Here is a 15,778-nt window from a genome sequence, read left to right as displayed (position 1 = left end):
CGCAGGTCTTTTGACCTGCGGATTTTACAAAATCCGCGCGGATGAATCCGCACCTTTTCCGCAGCGTGTGCACACAGCCTTAGACACGCTGCAGCTCTGCTGGTGACTGGAATATTAGATATAGTGCTGCTCTGGGGGTGACTGGAGTATTAGACACACTGCAGCTCTGGGTGTGACTGGAGTATTAGACACGCTGCAGCTCTGCTGGTGACTGGAATATTAGATATAGTGCTGCTCTGGGGGTGACTGGAGTATTAGACACACTGCAGCTCTGGGTGTGATTGGAGTATTAGACACGCTACAGCTCTGCTGGTGACTGGAATATTAGATATAGTGCTGCTCTGGGGGTGACTGGAGTATTAGACACACTGCAGCTCTGGGTGTGACTGGAGTATTAGACACGCTACAGCTCTGCTGGTGACTGGAATATTAGATATAGTGCTGCTCTGGTGGTGACTGGAGTATTAGACACACTGCAGCTCTGGGTGTGACTGGAGTATTAGACACGCTGCAGCTCTGCTGGTGACTGGAATATTAGATATAGTGCTGCTCTGGGGGTGACTGGAGTATTAGACACACTGCAGCTCTGGGTGTGACTGGAGTATTAGACATGCTGCAGCTCTGCTGGTGACTGGAATATTAGATATAGTGCTGCTCTGGGGGTGACTGGAGTATTAGACACACTGCAGCTCTGGGTGTGACTGGAGTATTAGACACGCTGCAGCTCTGCTGGTGACTGGAATATTAGATATAGTGCAGCTCTGGGGGTGACTGGAGTATTAGATATAGTGCAGCTCTGGGGGTGACTGGAGTATTAGACACGCTGCAGCTCTGCTGATGACTGGAATATTAGATATAGTGCAGCTCTGGGGGTGACTGGAGTATTAGACACGCTGCAGCTCTGCTGGTGACTGGAATATTAGATATAGTGCAGCTCTGGGGGTGACTGGAGTATTAGACACGCTGCAGCTCTGGGTGTGACTGGAGTATTAGACACGCTGCAGCTCTGCTGGTGACTGGAATATTAGATATAGTGCTGCTCTGGAGGTGACTGGAGGATAGAGCACGCCCAGGAAGAGGAGGAGCATCTGTGCTGAGCATCTGCAGGCTAGGGCCTTGCTAAGCTCCTGGGAAGGGAGGTTTTTTCCTGCAAGGACTTTCCATCTGCCCCCTTCCCAGGAAAGAGGACTTTCCCTGGGACTGAGCGCCGGGGCTGTGCCCCTGGCTCCCACCCTCCGGCAAGCCAGCTGGGGGTGGGGGGCCTCAGCACCATCCGGAGGCCAGGGTGCAGCCAGCCAGTCCCAGGGAGATGGGGAAGAGACGGAGCCAGGAGAGAGGGGGTCGCAGGACCCAGGAGCCCCGGGACACCGGGCCCCCCGAAGCTGGTACCGTGGCGGCTCCTCCTCCCGGAGGAGTGGCGGCCCAGAGCAGAGGTGCAGTGGCAGAGCCCCCCAACATCTGGGGCTCCAGAGCTGAGGGAGAGCCATCCACCATCTACGCCTCCCGCATCCATGCGCACCTCTGCGAATATGAGGAGGCCGCCAAACAGCTGAGAAAACTCCGGGAGGAGTTAAGGGGAGCACGAGCGGTGGCTAAGAACCGGCTCCCCGCCTCGAGACGAGCTGAGGTCTCCGCCACGGTGGAGAGGCTGAAGGGGGCTATCAGGGCCTTGGAGGAGATACGGGCGGCTATCCTGAGTGGGAGCGGCCCCTTTGCAGAGAAACTGAAAAACGATGACCGGTTTAGAGCCATGACCGGAGGGTCTCCTGGGGGGTCGGGAGGCCCCTGCCAGGTGGAGGACCAAGAGGAGGAGGATGGTGGAACATCTACGCCTGCCCCACCTGAAGGCCTGGTGAGCAACAACACCCAGGTAACATGCAGCGGGGTGGCCCCTGAGCAAGTGGCTCTCCCACCGGACTCCAGTTACTCGGAGGAAAGTGGGGGCGAGGGGGAGGCTGGTGGGAGTGGGGACAGTAGTAGTGAGGGGGGCTGCCTCGTCCTACAACAGGTGAGGCAGATCGAGTCCCCAGAGCGGTTTGGCACACTGCTCTTTGGGGATGAGGTCTGCCCTGAGGACGAGGCAACCGGAAAGAGGAAAAAGAAAAAAAACAAGCGCAAGCCAAAAAACACCGTGGCTGACAAACTTATGTTTGTCCCTCTTTCCGGGGTCCCTCTGTCCCGCTGTATGGAACCCGCTGCCCACCCCGGCTCGGGCCCTGTGGTGGGTCCGCAGCGGGGGCGCGGGCAGAGTGATGTGTGCCTGGACCTTACCGTCACATCTGGTGGTGGCGGTGAGGGTTCAGGCAGCGACATGGAGGTCGGTGCTGGTGCCAGTGGTGTAACAGCCGCTGGCGGTATTGGCAGTAGTGGTGTCCGGGCTCAGTCCCCGGTGGCAGGGGGGGCTGGCCTGGCGCTCAGCACGGGTACAGCCAGGACCGCACCTCCGGCGGTGAGTGCTGGGGTCTCTGGATCCCCCACGCACGGGTCCGTTAAGTCTGGTCCACTTATGGGGGTCCAGAGACCTAGAAAGGGCGTGGAGGCTGCTGTGAAGCAGCAGCTAAAAAAATGCAAGGGGCTGGTAGCTCCTCTGACGGCGCCCGTGGCAAGAGCGGGGTCCCCGGCGCGTAGACCCAAAAAGGGGTCCGTGCTGGGGGCACCGCCGCCGCTGGGCGGTGAGGGGGAGTGGCCAGCCCTGCCAACATCAAGTGGTGGGTTCAGGGGCGCAGTGACAGTCCGTGAGGGGGGCGTGGCCTCCCCGAGTGTTGCCCAGCCTGCAAAGGCTGCGGCATGCGGGGGGGGCGTGTCCTCCTCGGCCGCTGTCCCGCCCGCTGTGCCCGCGTCACCTGGGGGGGGCGTGGCCTCGCAAGGGGTCACTGCTCTGCCCGGGGTGGCTGCGGCCGGCGGGGGGGGCGTGGCCTTGGCGGGCCCACTGCCTCCTGTCCCGCCTACCCCCTCAAGCAGCATAGTGCCCCCAAAAGTCGGTAGGGAGTTGTCGGGGTCCCCAGCCCGCTTACCTCCATCTGGTGGTGCGGGGGCTCTGGCGCTCCTTGGGAAGCCGGCGGGGGCGAACAGCAGAGGGCAGGGTGCGGTGGCAGTGGCTGTCCCTGTCCTCAGTGCAAAGACACCGCAAAAAGAAAAAAAAGTGGAGCCAGAGAACCCAGGAGCTGCTGCTGCTCCCAGGCTCGGGCAGGGCGTACTGAGTGCGCTCTGCTCGGAGGTATTTAAAGGGGCAGCGGCACTCCTGGACAAGAGTTGGAGCAGTGCCAGCAGCTCCAAGGAGCAGAGCACTGGCCAGTCAGGGCCCCCAGCAGGCAGGCAGGGGTACTGCAACACCAAGTCTGCTAATGTAAATAGTGGTCTATCTGGAAGTGAGAGTGGGAGTGAGATAGGAGATATTTTTGAAGAGCTGTTTGAGGACATAAATGGTGATGTGAGTGATATGGATGAGGGAGTGAGTGCGAGTGTGAATGTGGCAGTAAATGCTGGAGTGAGTGCCGGAGCGAGTGGAAATAATAAAAGAGTGAACGGGAGAGTGAATGAGGGTGCTGGCACAAGTGGTGGTAGTGGTGGGAGGGCTGGCCCGTCTGCCCCCCCAGCCGCGAGGCCCCAACGTAATTATGCGGGGGTCGCGGCTGGGGGTCGGGGTGGTTCCGGGGGGGTCTCCTCGCCTCCGGGCTCCGGGGACGGCGGTTTGCACCGCCGTTTCCTGGAGGCCCTCCAAAGGGGAGAAAGATCGATCATGGTAGAGGGGAGGACAGTGGACCTATCTTTCTGGATAGAGAGACATGGCCTAGCAGCCTTCCAAAATCAAAGGGAGGGAGGGACTGTTTGGTCTCTCCCCACAGCCGGGCAGGGGCCGCCAAGAAGGAATGTGGTCCGTCTTAGGTGGGGGGGCAGTGAAGCTTGTCCACCTAGGAGCAAGGTGGTGGAGCTCCTCCTTAAGATGGGCTTCGGGGCGAATGACATCTTTGCCCTGATACACCCTTCGGCGTCCCGCTTCTTCGACGTCAGCTTCGTGCGGCCAGAGGGGCTTGAGCTCTTCTGGTCAAACTACGAGCTGGTGCGAGAAGAGCCCGGATGGCGAGACTTCGTGGCTCAAGCGGTGTCTCGCCAAAATTCCGTCAAGCGAGTGACCGTGGTTACATGTAACGAGTCACTCGCAGGCGTGGACATCATGACGTGGCTTTCCCGTTACGGGGAGGTCACCGAGGTCCCAAAAAAGAACAGGGACGAGTTTGGCATCTGGTCGGGGGGCTGGACCTTCATGGTCAAATTGAAGGTTTCCGGCGGCACGGTCACCCACATCCCTTCCTCGGCGTTCCTGGGAAGGGACAGGATCCTGGTCTTCTACCAGGGGCAACCGAAGGTCTGCCACAAGTGCGGCGACCCCACTCACTTCAGCGCCAACTGCAAGGTGCAGAAGTGCGCGTTGTGTGGTGGGGTAGGTCACCTGGCTGCCTTGTGCAAAGACATTCGGTGCCACCTGTGTGGTGACCTGGGTCACCCTCTCAGCCGCTGCCCTCGCTCTTTCTCTAATGCCGCCACAGGCCCGGTGGGGGGAGACCGCGGGGGGGCAACCCCCGGTGGCGCTGCTTCTGCTGTGGCAGGTGGTGGCGAAGGGGGAAGGGCTGAGGGGCCAGTGAGGAAGGGCAATGCTGCAAGGGGCCCCGCGTACCAGCGGAGGCAGGAAAAACGCCAGGGAGGTAAGGGACAGGTGGAGCCTCGGGCAACCGGGGTGATGCCTGCTCCTCCCTCCAGGCCCGTGGCCAAAGCCTCTGAGGCCCTGGGGGAGAGTGCGGTGAGTGAGGAGATCAGGAGGATGGAGAGAGAGGAGAAAGCGGCTGACTCGGACAATTCCTCTCAGTATGAAAGTGTTGATGAGGATGTCCAAGAGCAGCCTACAGCACCAGGTGGCAAAACCAGGCGTGCCAAGCGCAAAGCGGTGGGGAGGAAGGCTGACAAGCCTTCAAAGTCCCCCCCGCCCCCGACCACAAGGGTGCATACGGAAGGGCCCGCTGACCCCCCTCTGATCAGACTCTCCAACCGGTTCAGCGCCCTCGGGGGTTCAGATGATGAACCGCAAGACGAGGGTACTGGGCCGGGGGTAACACCGGAGGGTCCTTCGGGGGATGGCGGAGTCCGTCCCTCAGGGGGCATTGCTCCTCCTGAGGGGGGGACAGACCTGGAACCCGGGGGCGAGGACACCGGGGGGGGTGGGATGGACACGTCGGGAGCTTCCCTGAAAAGGAAGGTGTCTGACCCCTCCCCAGGAGGAGGTAATAGCGGGGTAGGGAAGAAATTGGCCATCCAACTCGATCACCCATGATGGCTGAACTCGCCCCGTTGACGCTGGCGTCTATTAATGTCGCCAGCATTAAGTCAGATGCGGCTCGCTTCACGGCCTTTGATTTTTTCTCCCGGATTGAGGCAGAAATTTTATTCTTGCAAGAGACCAGACTAACAGACATGGGGGCCATCTATAAAGCACGGAGGGAGTGGAGGTGCGGGCCCTCATACTGGTCTCTTGCGGCCGAGCCGTATAGCGGGGTGGCAGTCCTTTTTAAGACTGCAGCAGTTGAATGCCGACGGGTTACTGAGTTGGAAATGGGGAGGTGCCTGATCCTAGATGTCTTCATGAGGGGACAAGAGCTCCGGCTCATCAACATCTACGGCCCGCAGTCCAAGTGGGACCGCAAATGTCTCTTCCTGAGGATCAAGCCCTTTCTTTTTACGAGCCGACAGGTGGTCTTCGGTGGGGACTTCAACACCATTACGAGGTCCCGTGACCGGGGGGGTCCCGGAGATCGCCTGGCTTATGATAGCGTCGCGTTGAATAGCATAGCCAGTGAAGCTCGCCTGGTGGATGCCCACATCCGGCACACCCCAGGTCACGGAGGTTTCACCTACCATAGGGGTAGCTGTAGGTCTAGAATAGACAGGTTTTTTTTGAAGGAGGACGCCATCTTTTCTGCTGTGTCCGCCGTTGAGGTGGAGTTCTCCGATCACTGTCTAATTTTCTTTTCTCTGAATGTTGCAGAGACTCCTCGGATGGGAAGAGGGCTGTGGAAGCTCAATTCGTCCCTGCTGGAAGAAGCGGAGGTGAGACAATCCTTCGAGGATTTTCTTCAGAGCCAGGTACCGCTGTTGGATCTCTGTAGTAGTAAGTCAGAGTGGTGGGAGATCTTCAAAAAGCGGGTGGCGGGGTTCTTCCGTCAGCTCTCGAGCCTCAGGAGTCTGAACAGGCACCGCTTGTACCAGGCTCTGGGGAGGAAACTCGAGCAGCTTGTCTCGACTGGAGGTGACCGAGAGGAAATCTCCAGAGTGAAATCTTTGCTCAAGAGGTGTCAGTATGATAGGCACACATCTTTGGTTTTTGAGAGGGACTTCGGGAAGTACCGCTCGCCCGACCCTTACAGAAACTGTAAGATGTCAGTGAATTGTAAGATGGTGACAGGACTGATCGACAGTACGGGGTCCCTGAACAGATCCAAATCAGGGATCCTGGAGGTGGTCAGATCCTTCTACTCACACCTCTTGGAAAAGAAGGATCTGGATCGGGACAGGATGTCGGCTTTCCTGGCTGAAGCCATCCCTGAGCCAGGGGGTGACCCCTCTCTTGGTGTTTTGGCAGAAGAAATCAGGGAAGAGGAAGTGAGACTGGCCATTGATGGGCTTCGGCTCAAGAAATCGCCAGGTCCGGATGGCTTAACATCTGAGTTCTATAAGACTTTTAGGGACTCCTTGGTCCCCCTCTTGACAGGGGTCTTTAATGAGTGTCTCTCCTCGGGCACTCTTCCCGGCTCAATGAGGAAGTCAGCCCTCATTATTCTGTCAAAGGGTAAGGATCCGTCCCGAATCGAGAACTGGCGTCCCATAGCGCTTCTCGATACGGACCGGAAGGTTCTGGCCAAGGTGCTGTTTAATCGGCTGGTGAAGTTTGCACCCCGGCTCCTTTCAGGGGCCCAGCATTGCTCTGTTCCAGGCCGCAGTACTTTTAGTGCTGTGCTCGGTGTCCGAGAGGCAGTGGAGCAGGGTAGGGCAGGTCACTGGAAGGGGTACTTGCTGTCATTAGATCAAGCGAAAGCCTTTGACCGGGTCAACCACGAGTACCTCTGGTCCGTCCTTTTGAGGTATGGTCTGCCTGGGAGGTTTGTAAAATGGTTAGAGATCTTGTACCAAGGGGCTGAGACTTTTCCGCTGGTGAATGGTTGGTCAGGTCGTCCTTTTGAGGTGGGTTCTGGGGTCCGTCAGGGCTGTCCGCTGAGCCCGCTTTTATACGTGTTCGCGATCGATCCCTTCTTAAGGAGGGTAGATCGTGGACCGTTGGCGGGAGTCGGGATGGACCGGGCGGGCTCTGGCTCCTCTCTGAGGGTGGTGGCGTACGCCGATGATGTTTCCCTGTTCGTATCCTCGAGAGGGGAGGCGGACTGGGTCATGTCGGAGGTAGTGCGCTACTCGGAGGCATCCGGGTCCATGATCAACCGGGATAAGTGTGAAAGTCTCTGGCTGGGAGGGGGAGATCCTAGTTTTGATCTCCCGGACACCCTTCCAGGGCCCCAGGCCACCGCCAAAATTCTAGGCATCGAATTTGGCCCCGGGGACTACCCCCAGCAAAATTGGGAGGGCAGACTTAAGATCGCCGCCCAAAAGGTGGACCAATGGAAGGGTTGGTCTTTAACCCTGAGGGAAAGGGTTGCCCTGGCTAAAGGCTATCTGCTACCTTTATTGATATACCTGGGCAGTGTGTGCATCTTGCCGGAACCTCTCTGGACGCGGGTCTATAGCCTGTTCTTCCAATTGTTATGGGGGAATAGGCTTAACCTAATCAAGAGGGAGGTTACATACCGTACGAGGAGACTAGGCGGGTTGGGTATGGTCAACCCGGTGGTGTTTCTAGTAAACACCTTTCTTAAGACTAACATCTCTAACCTCTGGCTAGAGAGGGCTCCTCCGTGGGTAGTCTCCTGCAAGGGTTGGCTTTGGCCTTTCTTCCAGGAATGGGAGACAGGAGGGCGGGTGAAGGACCTACGCACACCTCATGGGCATCTTCCGGCTTACGCTACCCCGGTTCTGAAGGTGATCCGCCGGTGGGGTCTGGGAATGTGGGAAATCAGGACCATGTCGAGGCAGTGCCTTGACAGGAGGGTCCTGTTGACCCATTTCCAGAAGCCCCTGGCCCTTAAGGATTGCCCAGGCCGGGATCTGGAGGTCGGGCTGGGGCTTTTAAATTCTAAGCGGATCCCCATGAAGTTTTGGGACTTGACCTGGCGTTGCTTCCACGGGAGGCTGTATGTAAGGGACAACTTGAAGTGCAGGAACTCCGATGACCGGGGTTGCCCTCGTGAGGAGTGTGGCGACGTGCTGGAAAGCATGGAGCACTTCCTGCTTCATTGTCCCTTTAATGCAGAGGTTTACAACAGGGTGGGTGCCTCCATACGTTGGCCGCGGCTGGCGTCCCTCTCCTACGCTGAATGGGCCTATGGAGCGTTCAGATCCCTGGGTGGCCGGGACCCGTGCACTTTATTCCTAGTCAGTGCAGCGGTTAGGTTCCACACTTGGAATGCACGGTGCCTAGTTACGACGCGGAAAAAAACCCTCCCAAGGGATGAGGTGGTAGGAAACATCTTGGGTGACCTGGTGAAGGTCCGTTCTTTGGAGTTCGAAAGGTTGGGTGTGAGGAAGGCCTCTTGGCTTTGGAGAGGCCTCTCCTTTTAAAAACGCACTCAAGGGAGAGCTAGCTCCGTGTGAATGAGGGTAGGGATAGCATAAGTTTCACTGGGTGTGTTAGGGACAGAAGTAGGGGCAGATAGGGACAGGGAGGGACAGGCACTGAGGGACAGATAGAGAGTTAGTTATGATAAGTTAGGTAGAGTAGGGGCAGGTAGGGACAGATAGGGACAGGTTTCTTTTTTAGGGACAGAAGTAGGGACAGTCTTAGTTCTTGAGGGATAGGGTGAATGTGTTAGTGAGGGATGGGGCCTCTAGAACCCCGTTTTCCTGGTGGTGGGCTGGTGCATGCCACCTTAGCTTTTTGTTTTAAAAACAGGACATATAATGGATATTGGGCTTACAGGTGCCAAACTTGGGCCTTGGGTATGTAAATGCTGTGTTTAGTTTGTATATTAATGCGTAAGTAGATGGGATGGTATTGAGAGTTTTGGAAAATGTCTTTTGGTTGTGCTTTGGTAAAAGGAAAAACATATAACACACGTTTTTTTTGTTTTTTAGTTAGAATGTGTGGATGGGGTGTAGTCAGGTTGGGAGGGGGGTGCATGGGGGGTGGTGGATGGATGACCGGATGCCAAGAGCAACATGAAGGAGCAAAGGAGCAGGGCAGGAGAAGTAGACTCTGCGGACCCTGGAAATAATTTTCGTGTGGAATCAAAAGGCCATAAACTTTCGTGGACCAGATTGTGAAGTGACAAGGCTACAAACTTGTAGGACCTGCGGTGCAAGGTGGTGGGAAAAAAGGCTGCGAACTTGTTGCCATGTGTGGGAGAGGAAAAAAAAAAAAAAACAAAAAAACAAAAAAAAAAAAAAAAAAAAAAAAAAAAATCTTTGCTGTGTAATAGGAGGTAAGGTTTGTCGGCCAAAGTGGCAGAGTTCTTGTTTTTTTCAAGGCGGAGGGCCAGGAAAGGGTTATTGTCGTTTGGTTTTTGTAAATAGTAAAATTGTAAATAGTAAACTAGTAAAATCGGTGAGGTGTGAATGGGGGTGAATGGGGTGAGAGTGGGGAGAGGGGTTTATGTTTCTTTGTATTCTCTTTTCAGTGGATTCCTGCTGGGGGACCCTAAGCTGCCGAGCTCAGTGGAGGACAAGGAAAGGATTTGGACTTTCAGTTGTTTGCGCATGTTTTGCACATTTTATGTCTGTCTATGTTGGTTTTCTTTAGTTTATGTATTGTGGTTTGTTTCTGAGTGTAATTTTGATAATTTTGTAAAATAAAAGAGTTGGAGTATTAGACACACTGCAGCTCTGGGTGTGACTGGAGTATTAGACATGCTGCAGCTCTGCTGGTGACTGGAATATTAGATATAGTGCTGCTCTGGGGGTGACTGGAGTATTAGACACACTGCAGCTCTGGGTGTGACTGGAGTATTAGACACGCTGCAGCTCTGCTGGTGACTGGAATATTAGATATAGTGCAGCTCTGGGGGTGACTGGAGTATTAGATATAGTGCAGCTCTGGGGGTGACTGGAGTATTAGACACGCTGCAGCTCTGCTGATGACTGGAATATTAGATATAGTGCAGCTCTGGGGGTGACTGGAGTATTAGACACGCTGCAGCTCTGCTGGTGACTGGAATATTAGATATAGTGCAGCTCTGGGGGTGACTGGAGTATTAGACACGCTGCAGCTCTGGGTGTGACTGGAGTATTAGACACGCTGCAGCTCTGCTGGTGACTGGAATATTAGATATAGTGCTGCTCTGGAGGTGACTGGAGTATTAGACACGCTGCAGCTCTGGGGGTGACTGGAGTATTAGACATGCTGCAGCTCTGGGGGTGACTGGAGTATTAGGCACCCAGGAGCTCTGGGGGTGACTGGAGTATTAGACAAGCTGCAGTTCTGGGGGTGACTGGAGTAATAGCCACGCTGCAGCTCTGGGGGTGACTGGAGTATTAGACACGCTGCAGACTGGAGTACACTTGCCCTGCAGGACCTCTGGGGGTATACAGATGTGTGTGATGAGGGGTGACAGTAAAGGCCCCGTTACACATAACGATGTCCCAGCGATCCCACTGTGCATCGTGGACCCCTCAGTGCTCTTTTTCTGCTCCCAGGTCTGCCCGCTGAGTGTGCGGCTCTGCCCGGGGGTCTCACACTGTCGGTACTGCTAATAATGGGGCTGTGGCGGGTGGTCTCTATGGGTGTCCCGTCCGGCGGTACAGATGGCATTGATCTGCCCGCACCTTGTCATTAGTTACGTCCCGTCCTGCGGTCCCGCACTTATACTGGTCAGGATGGAGAAATAGTGATCAGAGCTGAAAACTCCTACTCTAGTCCCATCCAGTGCTGCAGTCAGATGGAGGATCAGTTTTGAGGCAGCTTTGGGCGTGACTGGAGTACAATGCTTTATGGTAACCCCTGCTGTCCTGTGAGAAGATTTGCAGCAGACAGTGGAGGGTCTGCAGTGGAGGACAATCCCCCTTTCTGGCCAGCAGTCTCCGGGGTCGGCCTGTGCGGTGTAATGGGAGCCATGTGTGCGCCACCATCGCCCCGGTTTCTCTTTGTTTTCTGCTGGTTTTCTTGCAGGGGCCGTCCAGGATCTCTTACCTCTCACCCAATTGGAGGACAAGTCGCGCGTCACCAGCCTGAACTTAGTTTCTCATTGGAAAATATCATTTTTTTTTGTTTTTTTACAGGTTTAATGGCAAAAAAATAAAACGTGGCAATAATAAAAACCACTGCAGCGAGGCGCCCTGGTGTAAATACGCGTCTAAGCTGCTACAAACGTGGGCACCGGAGGGCGACACTGAAAGGGGTAGGTGACTTTGGGGCACTGATCTCACACTGCAGACACAGATCGGGGGGCCTCAAATTCAGCGCCCTCCAACCCGGCCCAGGCGGGTGCTGGGCGTCACTGTCTGTATCGGTGGGCTGAGGTCAGTCATTTCACCCCTGAATAACAGCAGTTATTCAAATCTGTGAAAAGTGGCTATTTGCCCAGGTTAATACCCAGCGCCCGCCTGGGCTGGGCCGGAGTGCGCTGAATTTGGGGTCCCCCTGATCTGTGCCTGCAGTGTGAGATCAGTGGCCCAAAGTCACTTAACCCTTTCAGTAACACACTCCGGTGCCCACGTTTGTAGCAGCTTAGACGCGTATTCACACCAGGGCGCCTCGCTTCAGAGGATTTTATTATTGGGATTTTTTATTTAAAAAAAAAAACTGAAAAAAAGAAACTGCCGAATAAGAATCCAACGTTCGCATGGTCCACACGTCCGTGATCTTCCCAGGCGCCATGTCGTGTGACTAATGCCGTATTGCTCCGTGCCTACTGCGGACGTACTGAATCTGGGCCGCGCGGGGGATTCCCGTCTACAGTCCCACAATCCCACAGCCGCCATCTAACCAGAACCACATGGCCTCACGGCCGTAACGAGGCCCCGCGGGGTGAAGTGAGGACGGTGCCGCGGCCAGAGTGTTACCCCCCCCTCCTGGCGCATGCATTCCGATCGCCCCGATGTTGTTTTTCGCCATGTGCTGTCCTGGCCGCCGTGCTGCTCCGTGGATCGAGTCCCGGGCGTAACGCTCTATTTTGCTTTGGGGGGGTTTGCCGTGTGCGCTCCTGAGGGGGGATAGGTTTCAGAGAGTGCAGACGGGGACACGGGTGGGGGTGCGGGGAGCTGTCAGCATGGTGTGGCGGGCTCATACACAGCAGCGCCATTCTTATATAGGGCCTTTGTCACGGGCAGCGAGCGACAAGCGAGTGGAGATCCCCAGATTGGTCAGGATAGCAGCCCTGTGATTGGTGACGGGGACAAAAGCCAGAGCAGGGGGAGATCCCAAACTAAGTCATGCATTGGTTAAATTTCTGCCTCGCTCGCTGCTGCATCGCGCCTTCTCTCTCGCCCCTCCTCACTTTTATATTAAAGCGAAAGGCGCTCCGGCGAGCTGAGGCACGGGCTCAGTCCCATCATTACCAAATATCGTTCCCCGCCCCGAGCCGAAAAATAATCCTCTCCAAATGCTCTTCGTTTTCTCAAACCAGGAAGAAAAAAAGCAAAATAAATAGAAAAAGAGGTAAAAAGAAAAACCAAGTCCCAAGGTTACAAATGAGAAAAATAAGATACTGAATGTAAAGGAGAAAATGGAGAAGAGCCAAAAAGGAAAGAAACCTAGAAACCACGAAAAGTAACAGAGAAGAAAAAGGATAAAAATAAGAAAAAGCAAAAAGGTGAAAATGGAAAACACCATAAAGGAAATAAAGAAAGAAAAGAGCAAACACAAAAAAAGCGAGAATTCAAAAAGGGAATAATAAGGAGAAAATGGAAGAAAAGCACGAAAAATATAAAGTGAAAAAGACACAAAAGGAAACAAAGAAAAAGTGATTAAAAAATGGAATAAAAGGGAGAAAAATATAGAAAAGAATCAAAAAGGGGAAATGTATTTTTAGCAAAAAAGGAATATAGAAAACTTAAGGCGCAGCATGGCGGTATTAGGCCGGGGTCACACTAACCTGCTCAAAATACGCTCCGTAGTTTACATGCGTAATACGGATGAATGACCCCTAAATAGTGCTCCGTAGGTCATCCGTAAGCAAGGTGAGGTCGCGTATTTTGCGCATGTCAGCATCCGTATGTAATCCGTATGGCATCTGTATGCAATCCGTATGGCGAGATTTTCTCGCAGCCTTGCAAAATGGACATTTAACGGTTTTCAGGCCTGCAAACAATTTAAATCATTAGCCTGCACCCTATTTATTGCCTCAGGAACAGGTGGCTGCCTCCATACTGTCCATTTGTGAGCTTGCTTTCACGAGGTGTGTTGGTGTTCTTTGTGCAGCATGGCAGAGGGTCTGACATTCAATACAACTGAGCAGGTTCTCTTTACCTGGCTTTTGTCACTGCGCTTTGGGCAACCATACCCAGTGATAGTGGATCCGCGGAGGAGGAGACGCATGTGGGTCCATCCACTTTTGAGGCAACGACTCACAAGAGGTCATTTTCACCGCCTCTATTCTTCTATGCGGGAGAATCCTGTAAAATTCTACCAGTACTGTCGCATGAGCATTTCCACATTTGATCGCCTCTTGGAGACAGTGCGCCCTGGGATAACCTTTCAGGACACAAGGATGCGCAAAGCGATATCTGCAGAGGAGCGACTTCTACTCACAATACGGTATGTACTACACAACCACATTCTCTATGTTCATAATGTGTGTGCTAAAGTATGTTTTTTGGCCTTCTTGGACTAAGTTTAATGCCCTCATCTTACTCCAAATATGTTTCACCTGACACAGCACAATGTTACATCTAATATGTACTGCATATCACTTAGTCATTGTGCCACCAAATATGTGTGTGTTCTTCTCTCTCATTTCCTACCAAGTTTGGTCGGCATGTAAATGATTTTTTTACTTAAGCCATTCTAAAATGTACTATTTCTGTTGTTCTACAGCTTCCTGTCCACTGGCCTGTCTTATGCCGCCCTCCACCATGAGTTTCTCATTGGAAAGTCAACCATTTCAGGCATAGTGAGGTCTACATGTGCACAAATCTGGACAAGACTCCATCAGGTGGTCATGCCCGAGCCCAGGATGGAAGACTAGTTAAGGATTTCAAAGGACTTTGAGGAGGACTGCCAGTTTCCAAATTGTATTGGGGCCCTGGATGGCAAAAATATCAGGGTGCGTAAGCCGCCGAACTCTGGCTCCCAATTCTTCTATTATAAGCAATACTTTTCTGTTGTATTGTTGGCTCTGGTAGACCCTCAGTACAAGTTTATAATTGTCGACATTGGGGCCTATGGAAGGACGGGAGACTCTAGAGTCTTCAATACTTCCATAATGGGTCGGCGGCTACGCACCAACCAGTTGGATCTACCACCACCACGCCAGCTACCAGGCTCCCCTGAAGAATCAGTCCCTTATGTCCTTGTGGCAGATGAGGCCTTTCAGTTATCACGCAATGTCATGAGGCCATATCCCCGGCGCAACCTTGACCACAGGCGCAGAATTTTTAACTTGCGCCTATCACGTGCTAGGCGACTGGTGGAGTGTTCCTTTGGGATTCTTTGTGCCAAATGGCGGGTACTCCAGTCTGCCATTCAGTTGAGTGAACAAAATGTGAATGAAGTTGTGAAAGCCTGTGTGGTTCTGCATAACTTCACCAGGATACATGATTGTTCCTCCTCTGATGGTGTTGTGCGTAGGCCGGACAATGTGCGCAGGGTGAGACCACCTATGAACCCTCAACGTAGACCGCTCTCTGGCCTCAAAGTGCGTGATATTTTCACTAATTACTTTATCTCACCTGAGGGGGCAACTTCTTGGCAAGAGCATGCTGTGTCTATGTTATAATTTGTTTCTTTAATTGTGTCTAAATATATATTACTCAAGCCTTTATGATTCTATTACTGTTTCATTGCATTGGTTGGTGTCTGTAAGTATGTTGTGAGGGATTGTGAAAAATCACACAAAGACGTTAACTAGAGTAGACAAATTTTTAGTTTTGCCTATTTTTTTTTTTGGTTTGCTTAAAGGCAAACATAATATTGCCATAACACAAATTTGGCAATGGCCAAAATGACCCTTTGTGCCTTCTTTAGCTTGGTGTTAAATTAACATAACAAAACAAAACCGCAACAAACATTATGCAATAACAACATTGCTGCATCACTAGATTAACCTTGATTTGGCAACAAAAGGTGAGCTTCATCACCAAAATAAAGGCAACTAGATAACACTCACATTTCCTCATAATGTTATCCAATCATAGAAATATTCCACCATGACAGGCAAGGCTACCTCACAGCTTTCACACAGATATTACCTGTCTGTAGAACAGACAATATTTAAGCATGCTATACTGGAAAGGATGAAAATACAAAACTCACTTGTTAAGACATAGAGCGTGATATTCTGTGTGCTGGTCGCCTCTAATTTTTTCAATATAGATTGCTAACAAAAAAGGTGACTACTTAACTAAGGCAAGCACGCCTTTCCTAGGCATTAGCAAGTGAGTAGTGTATTTTCATCCTTTCATTTTACAGTATAGCGTATTTAAATATTCTCTTTTCTACACACATGTAATATCTGTGTGAAAGGCGTGAGGT

The 15,778-nt window shown here is 53.1% G+C and overlaps 1 protein-coding gene across 2 annotated transcripts; it reads left to right on the top strand.

The window, feature by feature from the left end:
• The first annotated feature begins 252 nt into the window (after positions 1-252).
• Positions 253-15,066, top strand: LOC141082860 (uncharacterized). 2 transcript variants are annotated; one of them, XM_073566876.1, is made up of 2 exons: positions 253-1,870; positions 14,123-15,066. In XM_073566876.1, the coding sequence occupies exons 1-2, from the start codon at positions 1,310-1,312 to the stop codon at positions 14,162-14,164; spliced, it is 603 nt and encodes a 200-aa protein (XP_073422977.1). In that variant the 5' UTR covers positions 253-1,309; the 3' UTR covers positions 14,165-15,066. The 2 variants fall into 2 exon arrangements, 1 of the variants encoding a protein (XP_073422977.1); XR_012230598.1 differs by lacking the exon at positions 253-1,870 and adding an exon at positions 12,374-13,843.
• Positions 15,067-15,778: the final 712 nt, after the last annotated feature.

Source organism: Dendrobates tinctorius, unplaced genomic scaffold, assembly GCF_039654945.1.
Source record: "Dendrobates tinctorius isolate UK_male_01 unplaced genomic scaffold, ASM3965494v1 ptg000019l, whole genome shotgun sequence".
Taxonomy (NCBI): domain Eukaryota; kingdom Metazoa; phylum Chordata; class Amphibia; order Anura; family Dendrobatidae; genus Dendrobates; species Dendrobates tinctorius.
Note: the sequence above shows the minus strand (reverse complement) of the source record. Positions and strands in the feature narration are given on the sequence as shown.

Bases quoted from the DNA above. Each gene is read 5' to 3' on its own strand.
- LOC141082860 (XM_073566876.1), top strand. From the start codon at position 1,310: ATGGGGAAGAGACGGAGCCAGGAGAGAGGGGGTCGCAGGACCCAGGAG. The intron at 1,871-14,122 runs GTAACATGCAGC...GTTGTTCTACAG, and splicing joins TGGTGAGCAACAACACCCAG to CTTCCTGTCCACTGGCCTGT.